The 21,267-nt window shown below is 41.9% G+C and overlaps 1 protein-coding gene across 1 annotated transcript in view; it reads left to right on the forward strand.

The window, feature by feature from the left end:
• Window positions 1-21,267, forward strand: part of gbe1a (glucan (1,4-alpha-), branching enzyme 1a) — a 107,483-nt gene that overhangs the window by 66,983 nt on the left and 19,233 nt on the right. The window contains exons 11-14 of the mRNA XM_030792724.1: window positions 9,244-9,354; window positions 9,494-9,665; window positions 19,086-19,270; window positions 19,646-19,776. Of these exons, the coding sequence (XP_030648584.1) occupies window positions 9,244-9,354; window positions 9,494-9,665; window positions 19,086-19,270; window positions 19,646-19,776 (599 nt within the window). The remainder of the gene's footprint in view (window positions 1-9,243; window positions 9,355-9,493; window positions 9,666-19,085; window positions 19,271-19,645; window positions 19,777-21,267) is intronic.

A 21,267-nucleotide genomic window follows, 5' to 3' on the forward strand; every position in this document is an offset into this window, starting at 1 on the left:
AAGTGATTCGAAGCAATACAAGCAGGTACAGTAGTAGAGTTAATGTTTTGGCTTGCACAATTGCTGCTCTGTGTTCCAGATTCTTCCGTCAACTTTCTGTTTTCTCGGAAAAGTAATTATAATATCCACGGAATTCATGGAATTCAAAACACACACACACACATGCTCACACACACATGCACGCACACGCACACACCTCCACGCTCACACACACATGCACGCACATGCACACACCTCCACACACACACACACACATGCTCACACACACACACACACACACACACACACACACGTGCTCGCACACACACACATGCACACGTGCATGCACACACACACACACACACACGTACAGGTTTCTCTGAATGCTAAACAGGTCTGGCAGGAGATGTTGTCGTTGGCCTGAGTGTGCTATTTAAATTTCCCCACTGCTTCATAAACAACTCACACACAGTCACATCCTTTACTGCAGTAAAGGACGAGGAGAGAACTTCCCACACACAGTACTTCCCACTCATTCTTTTTATACAGTCTAGTACATCAGCAAGAAACTCCCATATACTCCAGCTAGAAAGTTTTTAAACTTTTCAAATGTTCTTTAAATAATACGAAAAAAGAACATGATTTCTGGTATTCACGTATGTTATTAAATCTGCGTTTGCAATACACAATGCAACTTCTTTGCATATAATGTGTAGTTTACCATATATGTTTTATTAAAGAAGATAAGATAAGATAAGATATCTTATAATGTATAATTTATAATGTATGGGTTTTTTTTTTTAATTGGGGTCAGGTCAAATGTATCTTCGCTCTGGGAATCTGTCAGATTTCGACAGCGGAGGTGTCTGTGCTCGCTCTGCCCTCTGCTGTACTGACAGCCAAACGTCGTCCTAGCTGGAGACCTCAGGCCGCCTCTGCTTTGGCTCATTAAGCTTAACCCATTCATCTCTGTGCATGTGCTCCCTGATCTCAGATCAGTCACGGCGGAACGGTCTGCTGAGATGTCTGAATGGTTTGAGATTGCGAGGTGAAGACCTGTGAGTGCGGTGTGAGCGAGTGTTTTTTCTCTGCTTGTGCAGAACTCTGTGTCCCTCTGCAGTGAGACAGCTCAGAAGAAAAGGAGTGTGGGTGTGTGGGGAGGGGGTGGGGTTCTCGTCTTTCTCTCCATTCTGTTCATTACTCTACCCTTCCCAAAAACCCCTCAACATATCTGTATGTCTCCCGATTTGGTTTTACTCCCCAAACTGCCAAACTCTCTGTCTACCCCAAGCTACCCCTGCCTCTCTCTCTCTCTCTCTCTCTCTCTTTTCTCTCTTTTCTCTCACTCTCTCTTTTTTCTCTCTTCTCTCTCACTCTCTGTCTACCCCACCCTACCCCTGCCTCTCTCTCTCTCTTTTCTCTCTTTTCTCTCACTCTCTCTTCTCTCTCACTCTCTGTCTACCCCACCCCACCCCTGCCTCTCTCTCTCTCTCTCTCTCTCTCTCTCTCTCTCTCTCTCTCTCTCTCTCTCTCTCTCTCTTTTCTCTCACTCTCTGTCCTTTATTTCACCTCGTTTGGCCTTTTGTCGTCTATTTTTTCCTGCTCTCAGTGAATCTCCTTGCTTCTCTCTGTTATTTTACCTCTCAGTTTTTGTCTTATTATGTACTCTCCCTCACATCATCTCTAAATGCACTCCTCCTACACACTCTTCTCTTCCCCTTTCCTCTCCTCTCCTCCCCTCTTCTCCTCACCTCACCTCTCTTCTCTTCTCCTCTCCTCTTCTCTTCCCTCTTCTCCTCTCCTCTCCTCTTCTCTTCCCTCTTCTCCTCTCCTCTCTTCTCTTCTCCACTCCTCTTCCCCACTCTCCTCTCCTCTCCTCTCCTCCCCTCTTCTCCTCACCTCTCCTCTCCTCTCCTCTCCCTATGCAGCCTATAGCAATCACTCCATGTCTCTTTTCTCACTCCTCTTCTTTTCTTTCTGTGCTGCCCCCTGTTTTTTTGTGCTGTCCCGCCTTCGTTTTCTTAGACGCAGAATCAGATCCCAGTGACCTCCGCTTGACCTCTGGGTGTTAGCTAGCTCACCAGAGGATGTGTTCTAGCACATTCTTTATCGATTTCTCCCTCTTTAATCTGTACGTGCAAGTCAAATGGAGCTTTTCATATAAAACAAACCAATATGACTCATACATTTTGGCCCTGTTCTACAGTGTTTGGGGAATTAATTTTTAAAAATAGAGGATACAGTGCCAAAGACCACAGAGTTAATACAAAGCTTGATGCATCAGTGCTATAGAGTGAAAAATGTTGATTTTTTTTCATCTCTCTGATGAAAAGTGAGCGTATCAAATTATATATGAGTGAATATAGTGATATGAAACCACTCTGCAGTCTAACTCCAGATATGCTTTCAGCTCACAGTCTGGTGTCCTTGTAAACCACATCATGTAAAATAGCCCCCGGCTTGGCTAGACCTCAAGAAGTCGCGGCACTGTTTGTTTGTTTGTTTGTTTGTTTGTTTGGTTTTTTTTTTTTCATGGAGGGCAAGTGTAACCTAATTCTTTTTCTTTGGTAAGAAAACATAAGTGGCCTCTGAGATCCATTACGGACCGATTATCAACTTTTGTCCTGGCCTCACAAAAGTATCTGTTCTAGATATCTTCACGCTCCGCTACCTCCAGTCCTCTAATGTTTGGCTAGTGTGACCCTGGTCTCTAACCTCTCTGCTAGTCCCTTTCGCCTCGTGCACTGCACATTAAAGACCTTCACAGAGCAAAAAAACGGGGTTTGGTGCAGACATGGAGCGTTATTTGCAGAATGTAGAGTTTTAGCGTCGGGTGTTTGGGCTGAGGAAGGACGGATGGAGAGAGAGAGAGAGAGAGAGAGAGAGAGAAGAGTTTTCTTCACTGTGTTTGATTTTCATTTCAACTCCCTTTTGCTCTTCGTTTCTTTTACGAACATGCCCACGGTGCCTTTCTTTTTCTTGCCTTTTTTTTTTTTCCCCGTTAAAGCGATTTGTGAAGAAAACCTAAAGAAAAAAAGAAAAGTTTTCTTAAAGGTGAACCGTGTTGCTTTGAGATTCAAATTCTTGTTGTTTTGGTATTATTTTTCATCATGCGGCATATTTTATTGTTTTTTGGGGGGGGGGGGGGTTGTTTGGTTTTTTTGTTTTTGTTTTGTTTTTTTACAGCTTTTTTCAAGGACAAACCGTACCGTAGCTAATGTATAACTTCTCTTATTCATCTTTTTTTTTTTTTTTTTTGCCTTTCTGCTCCTTCTTGCCTTGTCATTGTTTATCTAGCTCTTTATTTATTTATTTGCTTGCTTGTTTGTTTGTTTTGTATCTGTTACTCCCCATTTTCTTGGACAACTGATATTTCTGACATCGCGTGCGGAACCTCTCTTTTGTTCACTAGACTTTTTCGCCTCGTTTGAGTGAGACTGTCTCTTGTCAGTTTGAAAGGGAATAGGCTATGCTAAAAAAAAAAAGAAAAGAAAAAGAAAAAAAATACAGTAAAACACAATGAGGAAGCAAATAGGCACTTTCAGCAAAACAAATTCAAAGGAAGTGCAAACATAAGTATCTCCGATTCTCTTGGCTGTCAATGTTACAATGTGTCCCAGCACACGCACTAATTAAAAAAAAAAAAAAAAAGGAAAAAAAAAAGAAAAGGAAAGAAAAAAAAAAAAAAAACCCTGGCTGAGTAGTACAGTCTGTGTTTGTTCAGTATCTCCTGCTTAAAGTGTTGTAAACATTAACTCAAGGTTCTTCAGTCTGTAAATCCATTCCTAAGCACCCTATTCTCTTAACTGCCATTACTTACAATGGAAGCCCCTCACACAAGGTTACGTACCTTTTACAATGGTTCGGATCTCACCCATTTCCAGCTGTTACCATAGAGATAGCTACAAACTGAATACGAAAACCGCATGGCAATCATTTGCATGAAGGGTCAATTAGGAATTCAGACTTTAGATAGAGTTACTCTGTCCTCTCAGAGAGGCATGGCTGGATAAATACATTTACTTTTTTTAAAAAAATAGTTGAATTCTAGTCTGTGCTAATTTAGATTTTTTTTTTTTTCTTTTTTAAGACCGAGGGCAAGCCTTTTCAGAATTGAAGAGGAAGACCCTGCTCAGCGCTGAGAGCAGGCCTAAGAGTGTCATTTTTATTTGGTCCTGTTTTCTCTGCCGTTTTGTTTGCCATGCACAACCAGTCTTCCTTTATGATTTCCAACAAGGGCAACAAGGTAGTAAAACCCAGTAATGAATCTTCCACTCCCGTTTGGATATTGATAAATGCACTCCATAAATCAGTGAGTTAGTTTAATGGAGCAATATTTTCTTTCCTCAAGTAACTTAAAGTCTTAAACAGTGTTATGTTGGCATGCTTTTTATGGTTCTCTGTTACTGATTGGCTTACATACTGGCCCCTGTAATACAGTTTTTTGTGTGTGTGTGTGTGTGTGTTTGTGTGTGTGTGTGTGTTGTACTCTGATGGCTAAATCTGGAGGGAGAGAAATGAATGGAGCTTTTTAAACAAAGAACAGCACTGATACAGGCTGCTTAGACTCTCTGCTCAAAGCTTTAAAGCTGCTCAGACAGTGTGTGTGTGTGTGTGTGTGCGCGCGCGTGCGTGTGCACGTCGAGTGCGTGTGTGTGTGTGTTTGTGCACGTTTGTGTTGGTATCAATTTATCTTTGTTTTTTCTGTCCGTCTGTCTGTCTATCTGTATGTTGGTCTGTCAGTCTGAATGTTAGCCTCTCTGTCTGTCTGTCTCTCTCTCCGTGTGTTGTTCTGTCTGTCTGAATCTTAGCCTCGCTGTCTGTCTCTCCATCTGTCTCTCTGTCTGTCTGTCTGTCTGTCTGTCTCGCCGTATGTTGGTCTATCAGTCCGATTGTTAGTCTCTCTGTGTGTCTGTCTTTCTGCCTGATTTATTGGCTTGCCTGCATGCCTCCTCCAAAAACCCGTCGACTCAGGGGTGTCAAACTAGTTTCCTTCAAAATCTTTCACTATGACTTTGTAACTTATTCATAGTTCACACAAGTTATCAAAAGAAAAAGAAATCCTTCTTCAGATAGAGATGAAGTAGAAGTCAGAACAGATGTCTTCTGCCATAAGGATGTTTATGACAAGGAAAGAAATATGTTCTAAGCATCAATAAGCATCTATCCCCGTTCTCTACTTAACTCTATACTGGTCAGCAAAAGTCATTTTCTCTCTGCATCAGTGTGTTGACTCTGCCAACTAAGCTAATAATCAGTGTCCCCAAATGAACCCAGTGCTCTGGACATTTAATGTCACTGAACACATTATGGGAACCTGAACATCAGATTTACCCAAGAAAGAGTTATTTCTTTAATCTGTTTGTTCTGTTGTGGAAATTCTCTCAGCGTGTCTTGTGTATACTGATGTTTAAGTTTGGGTTGGCTCTGTGGGTGACAATCGCTCAGCCCCCTGTTCCCGCTGCTAAAACGAACCTCCCTTACTCTTCATACCCTCCTCCCCACCTCCCTCCTAACAAACCCTTACTCCTCATATCTCTTCCTTCAAACTCCCTCCTACCAAAACATTACTCCTCGCACAACACCCCACCTCCGCCCCACCTCCCTCCTATACCTATATGCCAATCACAGCGCCTTCACTCACGGAATATGCCAGATATAAACAAGAAGCACTGTGAAATCAGTTATCAAGATGACATGCACGAATCTCATAAGGTTTGCCAAACATTTTAAGCAGTTGCAGGGCATTCTAAAATATACTGTGAAGATCATTGTCCTGTTCTAATTTCAGTAAGACACTTTTAGAATGTCCCAGTCCTTCTCCTTTAGTCAGGATACACACTGTAGACTTCACTGACTTAGATACATGACGTCATCTGATTTACAGACAGAGAAGACTGATGTGTGTACACACACATACAGACACACACCACACACGCACACACACCCACACACAAACATGCATACACTGGTGCTCTCTCCCTCTCTCTCTCTCTCACACACACTGGAGCTCTGTCTCTCTCTCTCTCTCTCTCTCTCTCTCTCACACACACACACATACACTGGTGTTCTGTCTTTCTCTCTCTCTCTCTCTCTCTGCCTCCCTCCCTCTCTCTCTCTCTCTCTCACACACACACATACACTGGTGTTCTATCTTTCTCTCTCTCTCTCTCTCTCTCTCTCTCTCTCTCCCTCTCTCTCTCTCTCTCTGTCTCTCTCTGCCTCCTTCTCTCTCTCTCTCTCTCTCTCTCTCTCACACACATACACTGGCGTTCTGTCTTTCTCTCTCTCTCTCACACACATACACTGGCGTTCTGTCTTTCTCTCTCTCTCTCAAACACACACACACTTGCTTTTTCTCTCTCTCTCTCTCTCTCTCTCTCTCTCTCTCTCTCTCTCTCTCACATGCACACACATCACACACGTACGCTTCCTGTCTCTTGCTCTCTCAGTCTCACACAAACACACACGCACACACACACACACACACACACAAACTAAATGAATAAGCAAATATAAAAGAAAGAAAAAAAACAAGAAGTGAAAGACAGAGGTCTGGACAAAGAGAACTCACCCCCCCCCCCATCCCCGATTTTCAGTCTGTATAATTGTAGCTGTTTGGGTCTCAGCCTGATGTGTCGCACTAAGCGTGAGTGGGCAGAAGGCAGGGCCCATGCTCTGAACAGAGCTTATTAGGAGATGTGCAGACGAGGGAGGGAGAGAGAAGAAAAGGGAGGGAGGCACACAGGCACACAGCCTATTTGCACAGCAGCTAAACCTCAGGCGAGAATTTGTGGGGGCGGAGACTGCTCTGATCTCAGCCAACGAGGGGAAAAAAAGTGTATCGGGTAAGGAGATGTACATAAAAAAAAAAAAAGACCAACCTTGAAAAAAAAGTCAGCATTCTCTCAAAAGTAGTATTTCACTCAAAAGTTGATAAGTCCAAGCTCTAAGGACTAAATCGGGTGGTTAATGAAGAAAACAGAATGCACTTAATCATTGAAAGTGGACACTCTAAGAGCAGGAAAATGAGAATACCACAGAAGGACAATCCCTCTGTTTATAAAGTGTGTGTGAAAGAGAGAGAGAGAGAGAGAGAACGTTAGAAAGGATGTAGGTGGCAGGGAGGACACAGTACAACTCCATTGATTGGCAACAGCTTGCTTCTTGGCTCTATTGATTGCACCCCCACCTCCACCTTTTTTAAAAAAAAAAAAAAAAGGTTGCAATGTTATTAAAAGGTTTCCTTTATCTATCTCTCAGCCATCACGTCTAATGATGGTGAGCAGAGAGTCTGGGAGCATCCACTGATGGTTCTGTCAGCATGCCAAAGCATCCCGCCGCAAGACAACGACTCGCTCTGTAATGACCCCTTTATCCTGGCTCCCGGCTTCTCTCTCTCTCTCTCTGTCTCTCTCTCTGTCTCTCTCTTTCTTTCTCTCTCTCTATCATTCTTTCTTCGTTCTGTGCTCTGAGCTCTGCAGATCCTCTTCATTTCACAAAGCCTACAGCCAGAGTGCATCTCATCATTTTGTGGTTCTTTTGAACGTGGTATCCAGCCGTAGTTCAGGCTGTTAACATTTTCCGTGTGCTCAGACCATTTAAAACGAATTTAAATGTATTATTGTTGGTTAATTTGTAGGAGTAGGGCATGTTAGGGAATTAAATACGCACATACAAGCACACAGACACACGAACATACACGCAGAGTACACACACACACACACACACACACACACACACACATACACACACACACATACACCCAGAGTACACACACAACATACATGCACTGATGGGATTTATATTAATATTAAAATCACTGCATCTGTTGATTTTTTTCTCTCTCTTTCTTTTGGTCTAAATTCTCATGGGAGAGGGGTTAGTCGTAAATGAGTAGGAGTTAGAGAGAGAGAAGAGGAGAGAGAGAGAGAAAGAGAGAGAGTCAAACTAAGGAGAGGGAGAGAAAAAAAAGACATAATGCTGGAAACAATAAAAAGACTCTCTGAAGAGAACATAAATACAGTGGTATTTCTGTATGTGTGTGTGTGTGTGTGAATATGTATTTATGTGTGTGTGTGTGTGTGTGTGTGTGTATATGTGTGTGTGAGTGTATGTGTGTGGGTGTATGTCAACTCTTAGCTTCTCCCTTGTTTAGCTTCTCCCTTGCTCTTCACGTTGACCTCCTCCAGGAAGTTAGTGTGCTGGCAGCAGCTACAGGAAGTTCATTATTCTGACCTGGGTCATTTAGAGAAGCACTGGTTCCCTGGTGACCCTTTCAAGTGTGGCTTTAATGTCTTTCTCCTCTCCCCCTCACTCTCTCCCTTCTGTACATCTGCCAGCCCTATGTTTATAAACTATCATTACTTACCCGCTATGCCCTACTTGTGAAATATCATATGAATTTTACAGAGAGCTAACACCTTCATTAGTTCACAGCAACTTGGAGGGCAAACCTAGTTGTTAACACAGCGTATACAGGCTTGAGGACTGCCGCACCCTCTGTAAAATAGGGCTTGTCTTAGCAGAGCAGAGTAAAAAGAGGACAACTGGGATTATTTACCAGAATGAGTTACTGGAGCGACGACCAGAGCACTATCATGTCCAAAAACACATCCAAACGATCTGTGCCCACACAGAATGTTCCAGTCAACGACCCACAACTCCGAAGGGTACGAGCAAAGTCAACGGCCCCGCTCTCCTGCCGCACCTTAATACGGTCGACGGCTCGGTACCGCGGTAAATACCCCTGAGGCATCTGACCTGCCCCTACGGAGAGCATTAATGGACTGTCTGACCCGTATCTGACAGTCGCATACCCCCTGGTTTGTGTGTTTGGGATTACAAGCATCGCGGTTTCTCCACACTCGCACCAAAGGTTGTGATTGCCACGTAATATTATGCCGATATTATGCTTTCACCTCGTGTTTTCTGTGTGGCATATTCATAGGAGAAGTCTCTGACCTCAGCATAACACTCTCTCTCTCTCTCTCTCTCTCTCTCTCTCTCTCTCTTTCTCTCTCTCTCTCTCTCTATCTCACTCTGACAAATGCCCCATGGTGCATTCTGCCTGTCACTTCCTCTCAGCAGCTCATGCATTTTAATGCCTCCCGTCCCTGAGTTTTTGCACGTCTGTCCTTTCGCATAAGACATGATAGGTTGTCTTCTAGTTTTTTGCTCTGAATCTCTGATCTGATGTACAAACTGCACCCCCCCCCCCCCAACCCCCACCCCGTTTTCCTCTCTCCTCTTCTCCATCTCCAGATTTTGAAAGAATTGAGGGACGAGGACTGGTATATGGGAGACATCGTCCACACGCTGACCAATCGGCGACAAGGGGAGAGATCCATAGCCTATGCTGAGAGTCACGACCAGGTAAATGCATCCTGCGCGTGTAGTTTAAATCCCGCCCTTTTTTTTTAAAGATTAGATCAGACAATATAACCCTGGACTACAACTGACCTGTGAACACCACCTCTGAGAAGTCTGTGCTCTCGCTGACCCCTGTCACTAGGCGTTGGTCGGGGACAAATCCCTCGCTTTCTGGTTGATGGACAAGGAGATGTACACCAACATGAGTGCGCTCGTCCCCATGACGACCGTCATCGACCGGGGCATCCAACTTCACAAGATGATCCGACTTCTCACCCACAGCCTGGGCGGGGAGGGCTACCTCAACTTTATGGGTGAGTTGCCTTGGTAACAGAGTGGCTAACAGCGGCGAGGTGTTTCTTTCTTTTTGAGTGTTATGTTTCCCAGAGGGCCGTGCTTGCTGAGCTCATTAGTGGCACGCGTGTGTCTTTGCTCTTACACACTCAGGCCTCGATGTGACTTTTATAACATCGTAAGTGGCTGGTGGCTTGTACCCCCAAGGTAATTACATTCAACTGCTACCTGCCTAAGAGCATGAATCCATCAGACCTTTTAGAGCCTTTTTTTTTTTTTTTTTTAAATGAAACAGGGTTTGGTGGGTTCTCTCACGGCAGCATAAACTACTGACACTCTTTGGTTAAACTTGCCAATACAAAGGAGTTTGGTGAAACAAGTTTGTGAGACTCAAGTAGATGGTCTTTATGAATTCTTCATTAGATCTTCAGAGTCGAACTGTCAGTGTCCATCTAACTGTTCTCTTTTGTCATGACTGTTATCTACATGCTCGAAATCTGTGTGAATTCAAGTCAGGTAGAGCAAATCAATGTGTATGACAAGAAAGGAAAGGAAGCCATGAGATGAAATAGAGATATTGAAGGGAGACAGGGACATGGTAGAAGGGTTTACAGATGGTTCTGAGAAAGTTGAAGACAGTCAAGAGATTTCTGTCTAGTGGAATGAAGATCCTATGATTTGGTGAAGCCGTTGTCTCGTTGTTTGAAAATGGGTAAAAGCGTTTTGCTTTCACCAGGTCAGTCAAGTTGCAAAGTGCCCTCGGATCAGATATTAAATTAAAAAAAAAAAAGCGTCACCACCTCCAACAACTCCCACGCGCCAAATTGCCAATAAAACGATTTCTTCATAAAAAAAAGAAGAGAATGCTAAGAACGCAGTTTCAGAGTGGCAAATGTTTAAGGAACGAAAAGAAACAAAAATACATGTGTGGAGTTGTCCGAACAGGGCTTGGATTGCAGGGACCGTGTCAATAGATCAATGGTGACCGAGATGGTCGCCGTTGGGGAGAGAGGACAAATTGTTCGAGCAAAGGAATCAATCTGACACGCTACGCTTGACTAACCTCAGGTCCTAAAAGTACCTATTTACCTATAGCTGGTATAGTGAGTGTCCTTTAAAGGCTCAAAGGATCCTGGGAGAAAGAGAGTGCCCGTTGTTGAGGGTGAAGTGGTTATCTGTGTCCTATTTACTTTAGGTGATTAAAGGAGAACTCAGCTGTTGGAGTCATTATAACTCTTATACGTGTATGTTTTGGAATCTCAGATGTCTTTTGATCAGTCACGCAGATTTTTAATTGTTTGTATTCACCAGGAAGAGTCATTTCCCATAATGATGTGAAATGCACGCAACACTACCTGTATTTACTGTGCCATTAGAGCGTTGGATGTTTGACATTAAACTCACAAATAAGCCTTTACTTTTTTAATTATATGTCAAAGGGGCCCCAAAAAAAAAACCCCATCAAAGACTAAAGAAAGAAAAAGTTTTACTATTGTTCCCTAAATAAAGATATTTTTACTCAATCACCCTGCAAAAGTTATGCAGTGATGGTTGTGCAGGATTTAAAACCGCATGGTACAGGTACCGCTATAATAATGCATTACAGTGACTACATTTCCAGGAGGTAAGGGTTACAATTGACCTAAATGTGAAAAAGGGTGAACCTCCCCTTTAAGAATTAGAATGGTGTTTATTGTATGCATTAATGTCATCTCTCCTTTGATGAAACTACTCAAATGCCACCGACATCTTCTTGAAGATTAAGAATCTTACAAAAAAGATGGGAAAAAAAACATTTCCTTATTTCTGTGATCACCAGAGCTTCATGACAGATAGACATGCTGTTCCATGCCTCAGCATCGCATCCGTTCTTCTAGATTTTTCTGTGCTGTCTTTCGTATGTAGGAGAGAAAAGATTAAGTGCACGAGAAGTAAGCTGAGAGAGGATGTTGATGTATTTGACACCTGTGTACAGGTGCTGATCCAGACGACTCCTTTGTCAAATCAATCTCTATGCCGCTGCTGCCTTTATCTGTTCACACAAACACATTGATCTTTCTTCCAGCTAACTCTGCTAATTGTCCCAAAGCCGCTTCATCAAATTCCTCTTTAACAGACGCTGTTGTGTTTTGTCTGCGGTTTCCTGAAGGTGGGATCTCTCAGGCATGTTGTCAAGACGCCGAAGGCCCGAAAGGGTTGTGTGCGCCAGGCTGTTTTTGCTAACCGGATCTTCATTTAACAGATACAGGCTTCCGTCGGCCTCTCCCCATGGAGCATGTTCTATTGGACATTGACATCAGAACCTCTCTCCAATCGGCAGTTTTCCCCCTGCCTATCGACTCCGCGCGCCTCTCCGGGAAATGGAGAACTGATTAGCAATCATTGCACTTGTCCGCCAACACTTCCACCTCGTTTCCATGATGATCGGTGGTTACTATTAGCCCGTTTCCACTCCCTTAACGTTAGCGTCCGTCCGTTTGAGCCACCACCGCTTAGACCCACTATCTGAAAGTGTGACCGCAGCGTCGTAAAAAAGCGAAGTTTGTTTTGTTCACGATTTGATTGCTTGAATAACAATTCAAAGGCCTCGGTTGTGGTTTATATTTATAGAGTTATTAAAGAGGTGCAGTGAAGGAACGTATTGGTCAATATGAATGTGCACCCAAACCCTGACTCAAAAAACTCTCTCAGACCTCGCCGTTATTAGGCGATCATGGTAGCCAAGTTCAATAAATTCTGAAATTCCCTTCAGTATCCTTCACAATGCACTTGGATTCCTCCTCTTTAAGAATCAGATTAGAAGGATTTCACATTGTGAGATTTCTCCTAGGTAATAAATGCACAAGTCTGTTATGTAATTAATGTCCTAAACGTTACTTGTATTTCAACAAATGCAATGCATTAGGTACGGTTTATGATAATCACTTTGTACCTTGAGGTCAAGATTATAGCTATAATTTCTGTTAATAAACCAGCGTGAACGAATGTTGAAGTAAATACAATACCGATGCCAGATTTCCCTCAGTTTTGCTCTCCTAGTGTAAATCAATTGATTTTCTCTGTCTTCCAATTATAAAAAAAAAAAATTGCAATTTAACAGAGAATGAATCAATGTTAATCTTTCCAGACAATGTCTTTGAAACAGAAAAAAAAGGTCTAAACATTAAAAAGAATAAATCAAGTGAAAAAAAAAAAAAACATCTAAGAAATAATATTAACGTTCTTATCTTTTTCCAGCTCTGCCAGCACTTTCATAGCACGACTTGAGTGAAACGGTGTCTGACTTAGCCAAACAGACTGTGAAAAAAAAACTTCTCTTAATGTCTCTTAATTATTACACAGTTTGTGAGCACTAAGGATCTTCACATACTTTTGCAAAGGGAGGAATTTAGGCATCAGCTCTTTTCTGTTTTTTAATATTCTCTCTCTCTCTCTCTCTCTCTTTTTTTGAGAGAGGTTATAAAAACAAAATCCACTTTTTTGGGGGGAGTGTATAGAAAACAAATTTCAAGCTAAACTAATGTTTGTTTACTTTAATGCATTCAGAGCTCCATGAAGTTTTTGGAAAGGGGAGGGATAAAAAAAAAAGAAAGAAACAGGGAGAATGTTCCAGAAAGAGAAAAGAAAAGAAAACAAATCAGTGTGGCATTGTTCTGTGAAGTGTGAGCAGGAAAACACAAAGAGCTTTGAGACACAAAGTCCTGATGAATAGATTTTTTTTCGGTGGGAGATCAGAGGAGAGTTACCTTTACGTTGTGGGGGTTGCCAGCCTAGGCTGGAAGAGAGTAGGGAAGGGAGGATATGCTTGAAGAGGGTTTAATTGAATTTGAAAGAGTTGCCCCTTCATCTGTCTGAGGGAAAAATAGCAACATTTATTGAGGGGACTATGTGTTTGACTTTTGGTTTTTTTATTTGTCTCTGGAACTAAAGTTCCAAAGTACCTATAAGACCCCAAAAAGTTCAGAGTTTAAAATCTGGGCTGCAGAACTACCTTCCATCATATAACAACTTCCTGTCTGTCTTCCATCTTGGCATCAATGACTGTTATCGAATCTAAAAGCCTGAAAACTCGTCTCACAGGTCTGTTTTTATTGGTCGACCTTTTTGTTTTTTCTGTTTTACTTTTCAGTTCCATTCACTGTTGAATTTCCTTTTTCCTTTTTCCTAGAAAATAATCCTATAGGAGCTAACAACCACTCAGAGCCTTGTTTCTTTAGTGCTGCAATGTTGTAAAAAAAAGAGAAAAAAAAAGGAAAAAGCTTTAGCCTTGAGAGAGAAGCAGACCTGTTCATTCATCATAACTCAGAGACATTAGTTTTGTGTGGCGTCCTCTTGTTTCTGTCTGAGATTTTTTTTTCCAGACGTTTAAGTACCAGCCAGACATTTAAGTACCACGGCTTCAGATTAATAGATGTCTGCAGACGGTTCAGAAAAAAAAAGACCTTGTTCTTTTTTTTTTTTCCCTTTTCACTATCTTACCAGTATCAACCAATAGAGCAATTCAGAATCTGTACACATTGGACACAATTCATCTCTTTTTATGTTTGAGTGAATAAGACGGAGACTCGAGAAACTTTCCCTCTCATCTGTCTGTTTATTCCTTTGAATTCTTTCTCAGACTCCATAATTAGTATTCTGCATTTTTCTGGCAAATACATATTGACTGAGGAAAACAGCATTTGATATTATTTGTTTTGTTTTCATAACCTCAAGTTTCGGTTTGCGCATGTTCTGTCATCCACTTCTCCAAGAACTTTTATTAGATTTCATATTTGCCGACATAAATCAAATAATCATTTTGAATTGCGTGCCTGTGATGTTTAGGAAAAATATCAAGAGTATCCGTCTTGTGCCTGTGTACCAGCTCCTTCTCATTTCTGAGGTTAGTATGTGTTATTAAGCCGAACTGAGAGAAAGGGAGAACTGTGCCTTTGGGAGGAGAAGAAGGAGTTATGTCATCCATTATCTCACTTCTTCCTTTTCTCTGATTAAGAATAGAAGAAGAGTGTAACAGTGGGACGGCTAAACTGCCTGTTAAATTACAGCTGCTAGGCGTGTGTTTTTTTTTTTTTGGTTTTTTTTTTTAATCGTTGTTGCGGCTAATAACAAAAGAAATGTTGGTTCTTTGTCTTAACGACAGTAGTTAACAGGATTTGTGTAAGAGAGAATAACACCCCATAAGAGTTAGCTGAATTCAAAGTTATATAATAATTTGCTTCAGGAACCCCCCCCCCCCCTCCCCTTCATAAAAAAGTTGAAATATAAAAAGTTGAAATATGTGAAATACGTCGTATCTTTTCACTTGACCAATCAGGCGAGAGCTGTCTTACTGCTAGGTCTACCCTCTATCCGATGGTGGGTTAATTATTGCATTTGCAAATGAAGCGACGCATTGTTTATGAAGCTTTGCTTGCAGACGTACAGATTTAGAGGGCAGATGGATGGACAAACTCACCCTCCTTAGAACAGATGGGAAGAGATTGAAAAGTGTCTGTCAGACTGGTAGGAGTTTGTGTATGGCTACAGGACCTTGTGTTTTCACCACAGGACAGATACCATCTCTCTCTCTCTCTCTCTCTCTCTCTCTCTCTCTCTCTCTCTCTCTCTCTGTCTCTATCTCTATCTCTATCTCTATCTCTATCTCGGAGTGTATCATCATTAGCTTTATTCAGAGCCAGAATAAGACACAAACATTTGTTCTACCGCTCTGATGGGCAGCTCTGTGAATTGTGATAACCAGATGTTCTGGTTTCTGGCAGTGTTTCTGACATTAATTTTACAAGCTTCAGTTCAACATTATGAATTTCTCTCTACCAACAGTTCATGTACAATTAATATTTTATAACTCGTACTTAACCTTGTGCTCTGCCATTTATGAAAGGCACAAGTCTTAAGCTGTTCACACTTCTTACAGTGCCTTTCTGGTTCTGTTTTTCTACTCTTGCTCAGGACAAAAAAAAAAAAGAGAGAGAGAGAGAGAGAAATACTAAGAGTGAAATTGACATGTGAAGAGGTGAGATAACCTGCTATTTTTGAACAAAATAGCTCTGATTAAATCTGTCTGAATTTGGCTTTCAGACATGCTTGACTACCTGCAGAATCCACCTCAGTCAATTATTCACCTGAAAATGGGAACACGTGAATAAACATTGTGAAAAATTTGTTTTGCGGATTCGATTTGTGTCTTAGCGAAACGGGTTGGAACTTTAAGAACGGAACGTTTCCGACTCCCCTCTTTTTCAGCTATGCCGAAGATTACGAAAGATTCGGTTAACACGTTACATCACTCGTGTACAATCCATAACCTTTATGTACTGTACTTTCAAAGAAAGAAGTGGACAAAAACGCAGTCTTTGTCCACACACGTACGCTGTATAAAACAAATAGACAATAAAACAAACAAAAAAAAGAAACGTCCATCTTAACAGGGAGTGTTTTTTGATCGAGCTGACGTATGAAATGGTGTCAAAGTCTGAAATTCTTTTCATGCATTAACATTATTTTTTTTGTACACAGGCTGTATTTTTTTTGTACACAGGCTGTCAATAATGAATGGCCTCGTAGTAGGCTGCAGCAGGAGGTTAATGAAAACTTGGTGGATGTTTTGATGTCATGCTTTGTCACCAATAACTGTTTTTTTTTCTCTCTCTCTCTCTCTCTCTCTCTTTTTTTATTATTGAGCTCTTGGCTAATTAAAATCTGACTTGTTCAGTGATGCGTGTCATAAAGGTCCCTACAGCGATTCCCAACACCCGAATGACACAGTGCTAAATTTCCGTAGCAACCAAATTAACCTTCTCGTTGTGTAGAGGTGGGTCTACGCAATTGGCTGCACACGGTGCTCGCTAATGACGGTAGATCACGCCTCCCAAGCCAAACTGAGAGTTGTTTAGTGTGATTTCTGTTTGTTTGTTTGTTTGTTTTTCTTTTTTTGAGGTATTCTGTTCCTGAGGTCTTTCAGCGAAAACTCTGATACACTTTACTGGGCTGAACTTACTGCGCTCAGACTATTGGCTCTGATTCAGTAGCTGGGAAAGACACTTTACCTTGGAAAGTAGTGACTAGAAGAGTGTGTCTCTTTTCTCTGGCTTCAAATTGACACAAAACTCAAAGACTATCTAATCTCCACCTTGCAGCTTGTTACACATGAAAGAGATGGAAAGCAAAAAAAAAAGGGGTCCATTTCTTATTCATGAGTTCATTTGGAGGGCTTTTTATGCAAACTGTTTAAATCCTATTTCTCCTCACCGGGATCTCTGGGCCCACGCAAGTGACCAAAGCTAAACTTGACTTCAAAGATCACATCACGTCAGATCAGATTATGGGCTTAGTGCAATCTTAAAAGGAAACTCTGTGTATGTCTGTGTGTCTGTGTGTGTCTGTGTGTCTGTGTGTGTCTGTGCGAGTGTGTGTGTGTGTGTCTGTGTGTGTGCGTACATGTCCATCTGTGTGTGTGTGTGTAATTTGACTGCTTATACGCTTGTCTGCTTTGTCATACCTGTGTTGTTTAATTAACTGTAAAATCGTACAGTCACTGTTTAGGGTGTATGCTGTTAAAACAGATGTTTCCAAGCTTTTCAAAGCCCACTCATCTCACCACTCACTCCCTTCTTTTTTTCTTCTTTCTTTTTTTTCTTTTTTTTTATCACCTGTCCTCTCTGAAGACTGTAAGCACTTAGTCTACAGAGAACAGCTCACATAGACTCTTTCTTTCTTTCTTTCTTTCTTTCTTTCTTTCTTTCTTTCTTTCTTTCTTTCTGAAATTGGGTTCTGGGTGAAATTGGGTTGTGGGTGAGCGCTGGCACAATTTGATTGGATGTTAATGTTTTCGTTATTTCACAAGAACCACAGGGTGGGGTTATTTATTTTTTTGGAGGGGGGGGGGGGTGGGTCTTAGATGAAGTCCTTACCCATCCATTTCTCTGTGGTAGCACTGATCTACCTCCGGGGCGTCCTGGTCCAGTTTCGAATGGCCGATGAACACCTGGGAAATGGAAGAGTATGCTCTTTCCAGATAATCAAAGAACACGGTGCTTGACTGACGACTGATGTAAAAACCAGCGGGATTTCAAGCCCACCAGGACTGAATTTGTGCAAGTTTGGTTTAATCTCAGACAACCACGATTAGGAGAACCTACTTTACCTGGTCCCTCAGACATTTTCAGGTTTACGACCTGCCGGTCTCACACTCAGTGAATTGGATAAAGATTAAATTGTACATCGTCTTCAAAAGAGATCCCAGGCTGCACTGTAAAGTGGAACACGTAAAATGTGATACACATGTCGCATAACATGTGATACCGGACAGGTATGTACGCTGAAATAACACGACAATGGATTCACTATTACGAGATCAAAACAATACTACCTGTTTATTTTAAATGCCCTGTTTAGCTTTTTTTTTTTAAGCTTAGTCATATGGTTTTATAGTTTCAAGGAGTAAATTCTCAGTTATCTAGAAGTTGAAGTGTCCTTCTAGGGGCCAAAGCTGTGCACATTGTTATCATTTGATCCCCGTTCGTACTGGGGTGGAGCGGGCCGGGGGGGGGGGGGGGGGGGGGGCGGCAATATCTCTCAGGAGGGGCGGTAAAGACTACGGGGAGAAGAAAGCGTCCCATCATTCCCGGGGTTTTTTGTGCTTAATTATGGAGTCAGAGCTGTCAAAGCCCTTTGTGTGTGTCCCGCTTCCTCTTTCTGCTTTTAATCTGTATGCTGTCTTTCACCAGCTGACACACGATATGACTCTATCTCAAATATTCTAGGCTGACTCTTCACTCCGCCACCAGCCCCCTCACCAACCCCCCCACCCCACCCCACCCCACCCTTCCTGACGTAAAGTAAAGTTCAAGTGGATGCTGAGGGATTTGATTTCTCTGATACGCGTCAGCTTTTCTCTTTCTCTCTCTCTTTCTCTCTCTCTCTCTCTCTCTCTTTCTTTCTTTCACTGGAAGTTTCTTGCTCACTATGATTCCTTATGTTTTAAATGAGAGCTTTAAAAGCGACTCCTTTGATCAGTGAATGTAAAACTGTCCTCTTCTAAGCAACACTTTTTTTTTCAGTGTAGAGTATATCAGCTATGCTAATTATGTAGTCATATATTGCTGTGAATATATAATTACATGCTTCCTCTTAGGCATATTAAACTAATTCACATGCTAATGTGTTGGTATATCTTTTAAGGTGCCATGAATAAGGTTGCAAAGTGTTCCATACTTATTTATTCAATAATGAATGCACACTAATAATTTACACTAATAATTAAAATCATTCAATTACAGAAGATAGAAGTTTCTATTTCTTACAAGCTACAAACATGTTGCACTGTGACATATTTATATGAGGGTTTTTTTGTTTGTTTGTTTTTAATTGTTTACATTTACCACCAGTGTATCAGAGAGGGTTTATGTAGTAAGTGATGTTGTTTTTGTTTTTCCTTTAAGGCAATGAGTTTGGTCATCCAGAATGGCTGGATTTTCCCAGAAAAGGAAACTGTGAGAGTTACCGCTATGCCCGTCGGCAGTATAACCTTGTGGATGTGGAGCATCTGCGATATCGTCAGCTTTATGCATTTGACCGTGATATGAACCGCACCGAGGACTACTTCGGTTGGCTAGCTGCTCCTCAGGTAACACACACACACACTCACTCACTCACTCACTCACCCACTCACACATGCATACTCTCACTCTCGCACGCGCGCACACACACGCACGCACACACGCACACACACGCACACACACACACACTCACTCACTCACTCATTCACATTTTTCAATAGTTACATTTTAGATTTATGCTCTGTGCCGTGTCAAAGGTACTTTTTTAGTCTTTGCTCTGTGCGGATCTGTCCTATCCCTAGTGTGCATTATAATACAGCGTATGAAATACGCAATGTGATATACGCTGCTGTGTAAGTATTATTGAATAAATGATATTTTTCTGGTAGTTTGCTCATTTAATAGACTGGTCAAATGAAAGGTTGTTATTTCTCCTTCTGTAGGCAGTGGTTACGACCACAGATGAGAAAGACAAAATCGTTGTGTTTGAGCGAGCCAACTTGATTTTCATCTTCAATTTCCATCCCAGCTGTAGCTACAATGACTACCGAGTCGCTGTGGAACTGCCAGGAAAGTATCCTTCAACCTTCAATATACCTCCTCTCCTTCTTCTTCTTGTCTCTCTCTCTGTCTCTCTCTCTCTCTCTCTCTTATTTTCAGATTTGCCTTCCTTTTCTGTCTCTCTCCCTGTCATAAAGATCTGCCATTCTCTTTCTCCACTCACATTTTCTCCTCTGTTTATTCTCTTCATCATTTTTTTTCTTCCATCCTCCTCTTTTTCAGTTCTGTTCCTTTCATCTGACCAACATACTAAATACTTAAGTTTTAATGATTAAGTAGATTCAAAAGCTTGGTATATTTAAGTGTCTGTGTGTGCACGGGTGGAGGGGCGGGTGGGCGTGTGTGTGTGTCTGTGTGTGTGTCTGTGTGTGTGTGTGCGTGTGTGTCTGTGTGTGTGTGTGTGTGTGTGTATGTGTGTGTGTGTATGTGTCTGTTGGTGAGTGATTGTTTCCCCCTGTGGTTCCGTTCTCTCACAGCAGTGGGGAAGAGCAGAGGCCAGACAGTATTAGTGGAATGTGTTTCAGTGTGTAAGAATTGTGATGGTCTCTGACTGAGCCCCAGAGAGAAGAGTTTATTTTTCCCCCCACAGTTCCGTTTCATCCCTCACCCAGACACCGACACCGAAGCATCCAGCACTCGCAACGGCGACTTTAACCCCGTCTTCCCCGTCATTCAGTCAAACTTCACCAAACTGCAACCACAGCTCACTGCCCCTGAACCACAACACTGACTTAACCCTGAGTAAATGCTTTACCATCCTCAGAAACAATTAACACTATCTCAAACCTAGGGAACACTGTATGCCACTGGTGGCCAACCTGCGGCTGGGGCGCGTTTGATAAAAATGTCAGACTAATGAAAAATCGTATATAATTTAATGAATGTGAAAATGGGTTTGGGGGTGGGGGGCTATAATAAGGATTTTAATGATTTTACCAGTTCCCATTCTGGACTCACATTAGATGTGCTCAGTCTTCATTAAACTCTGTGAAATTCTGAGAGACATGTCAAATTGGTACAAATTTCTTTTAATTATGTTTACTAATGCACTATTATTAATAGTTTACTAATGCACTATTTTAAAACGTGATCATGTTGTGTTCATATTTGCTTACATTATGTATAATATGCATCAGTCCTCTCGTCATTTTAAGGTTTGCGATGCAGTGATGCAGTTTATAAGATATATTGCAAACGTAAACACTAAGTCTTTATATCGGAATTGTTCTCCTGGCCGATTCGCCGCCGGCATCCCAAGATAACGTCCTCAACACTCTGTGAGGAAACATGGGAAAAAACTGACACCGCCAAGTCTGAAAAAACACATTTTAAACGTCCACAGAATTACTGTGGGAGGGGACTGCCATGGAAGGCAAGAAGAATGAAAGAGCAAATTAGAGGGTGAAGGGTAGGACTAGAGGATAGTGTCGTTTCAGTTCAGCATGTAGACGGTCGGCTGAAGACCAGTGGGAGTTTGTGTTTGTGCTTTCGTTCCAATTAGGAG

The sequence above is a fragment of the Chanos chanos genome, chromosome 15, assembly GCF_902362185.1.
Source record: "Chanos chanos chromosome 15, fChaCha1.1, whole genome shotgun sequence".
NCBI lineage: Eukaryota > Metazoa > Chordata > Actinopteri > Gonorynchiformes > Chanidae > Chanos > Chanos chanos.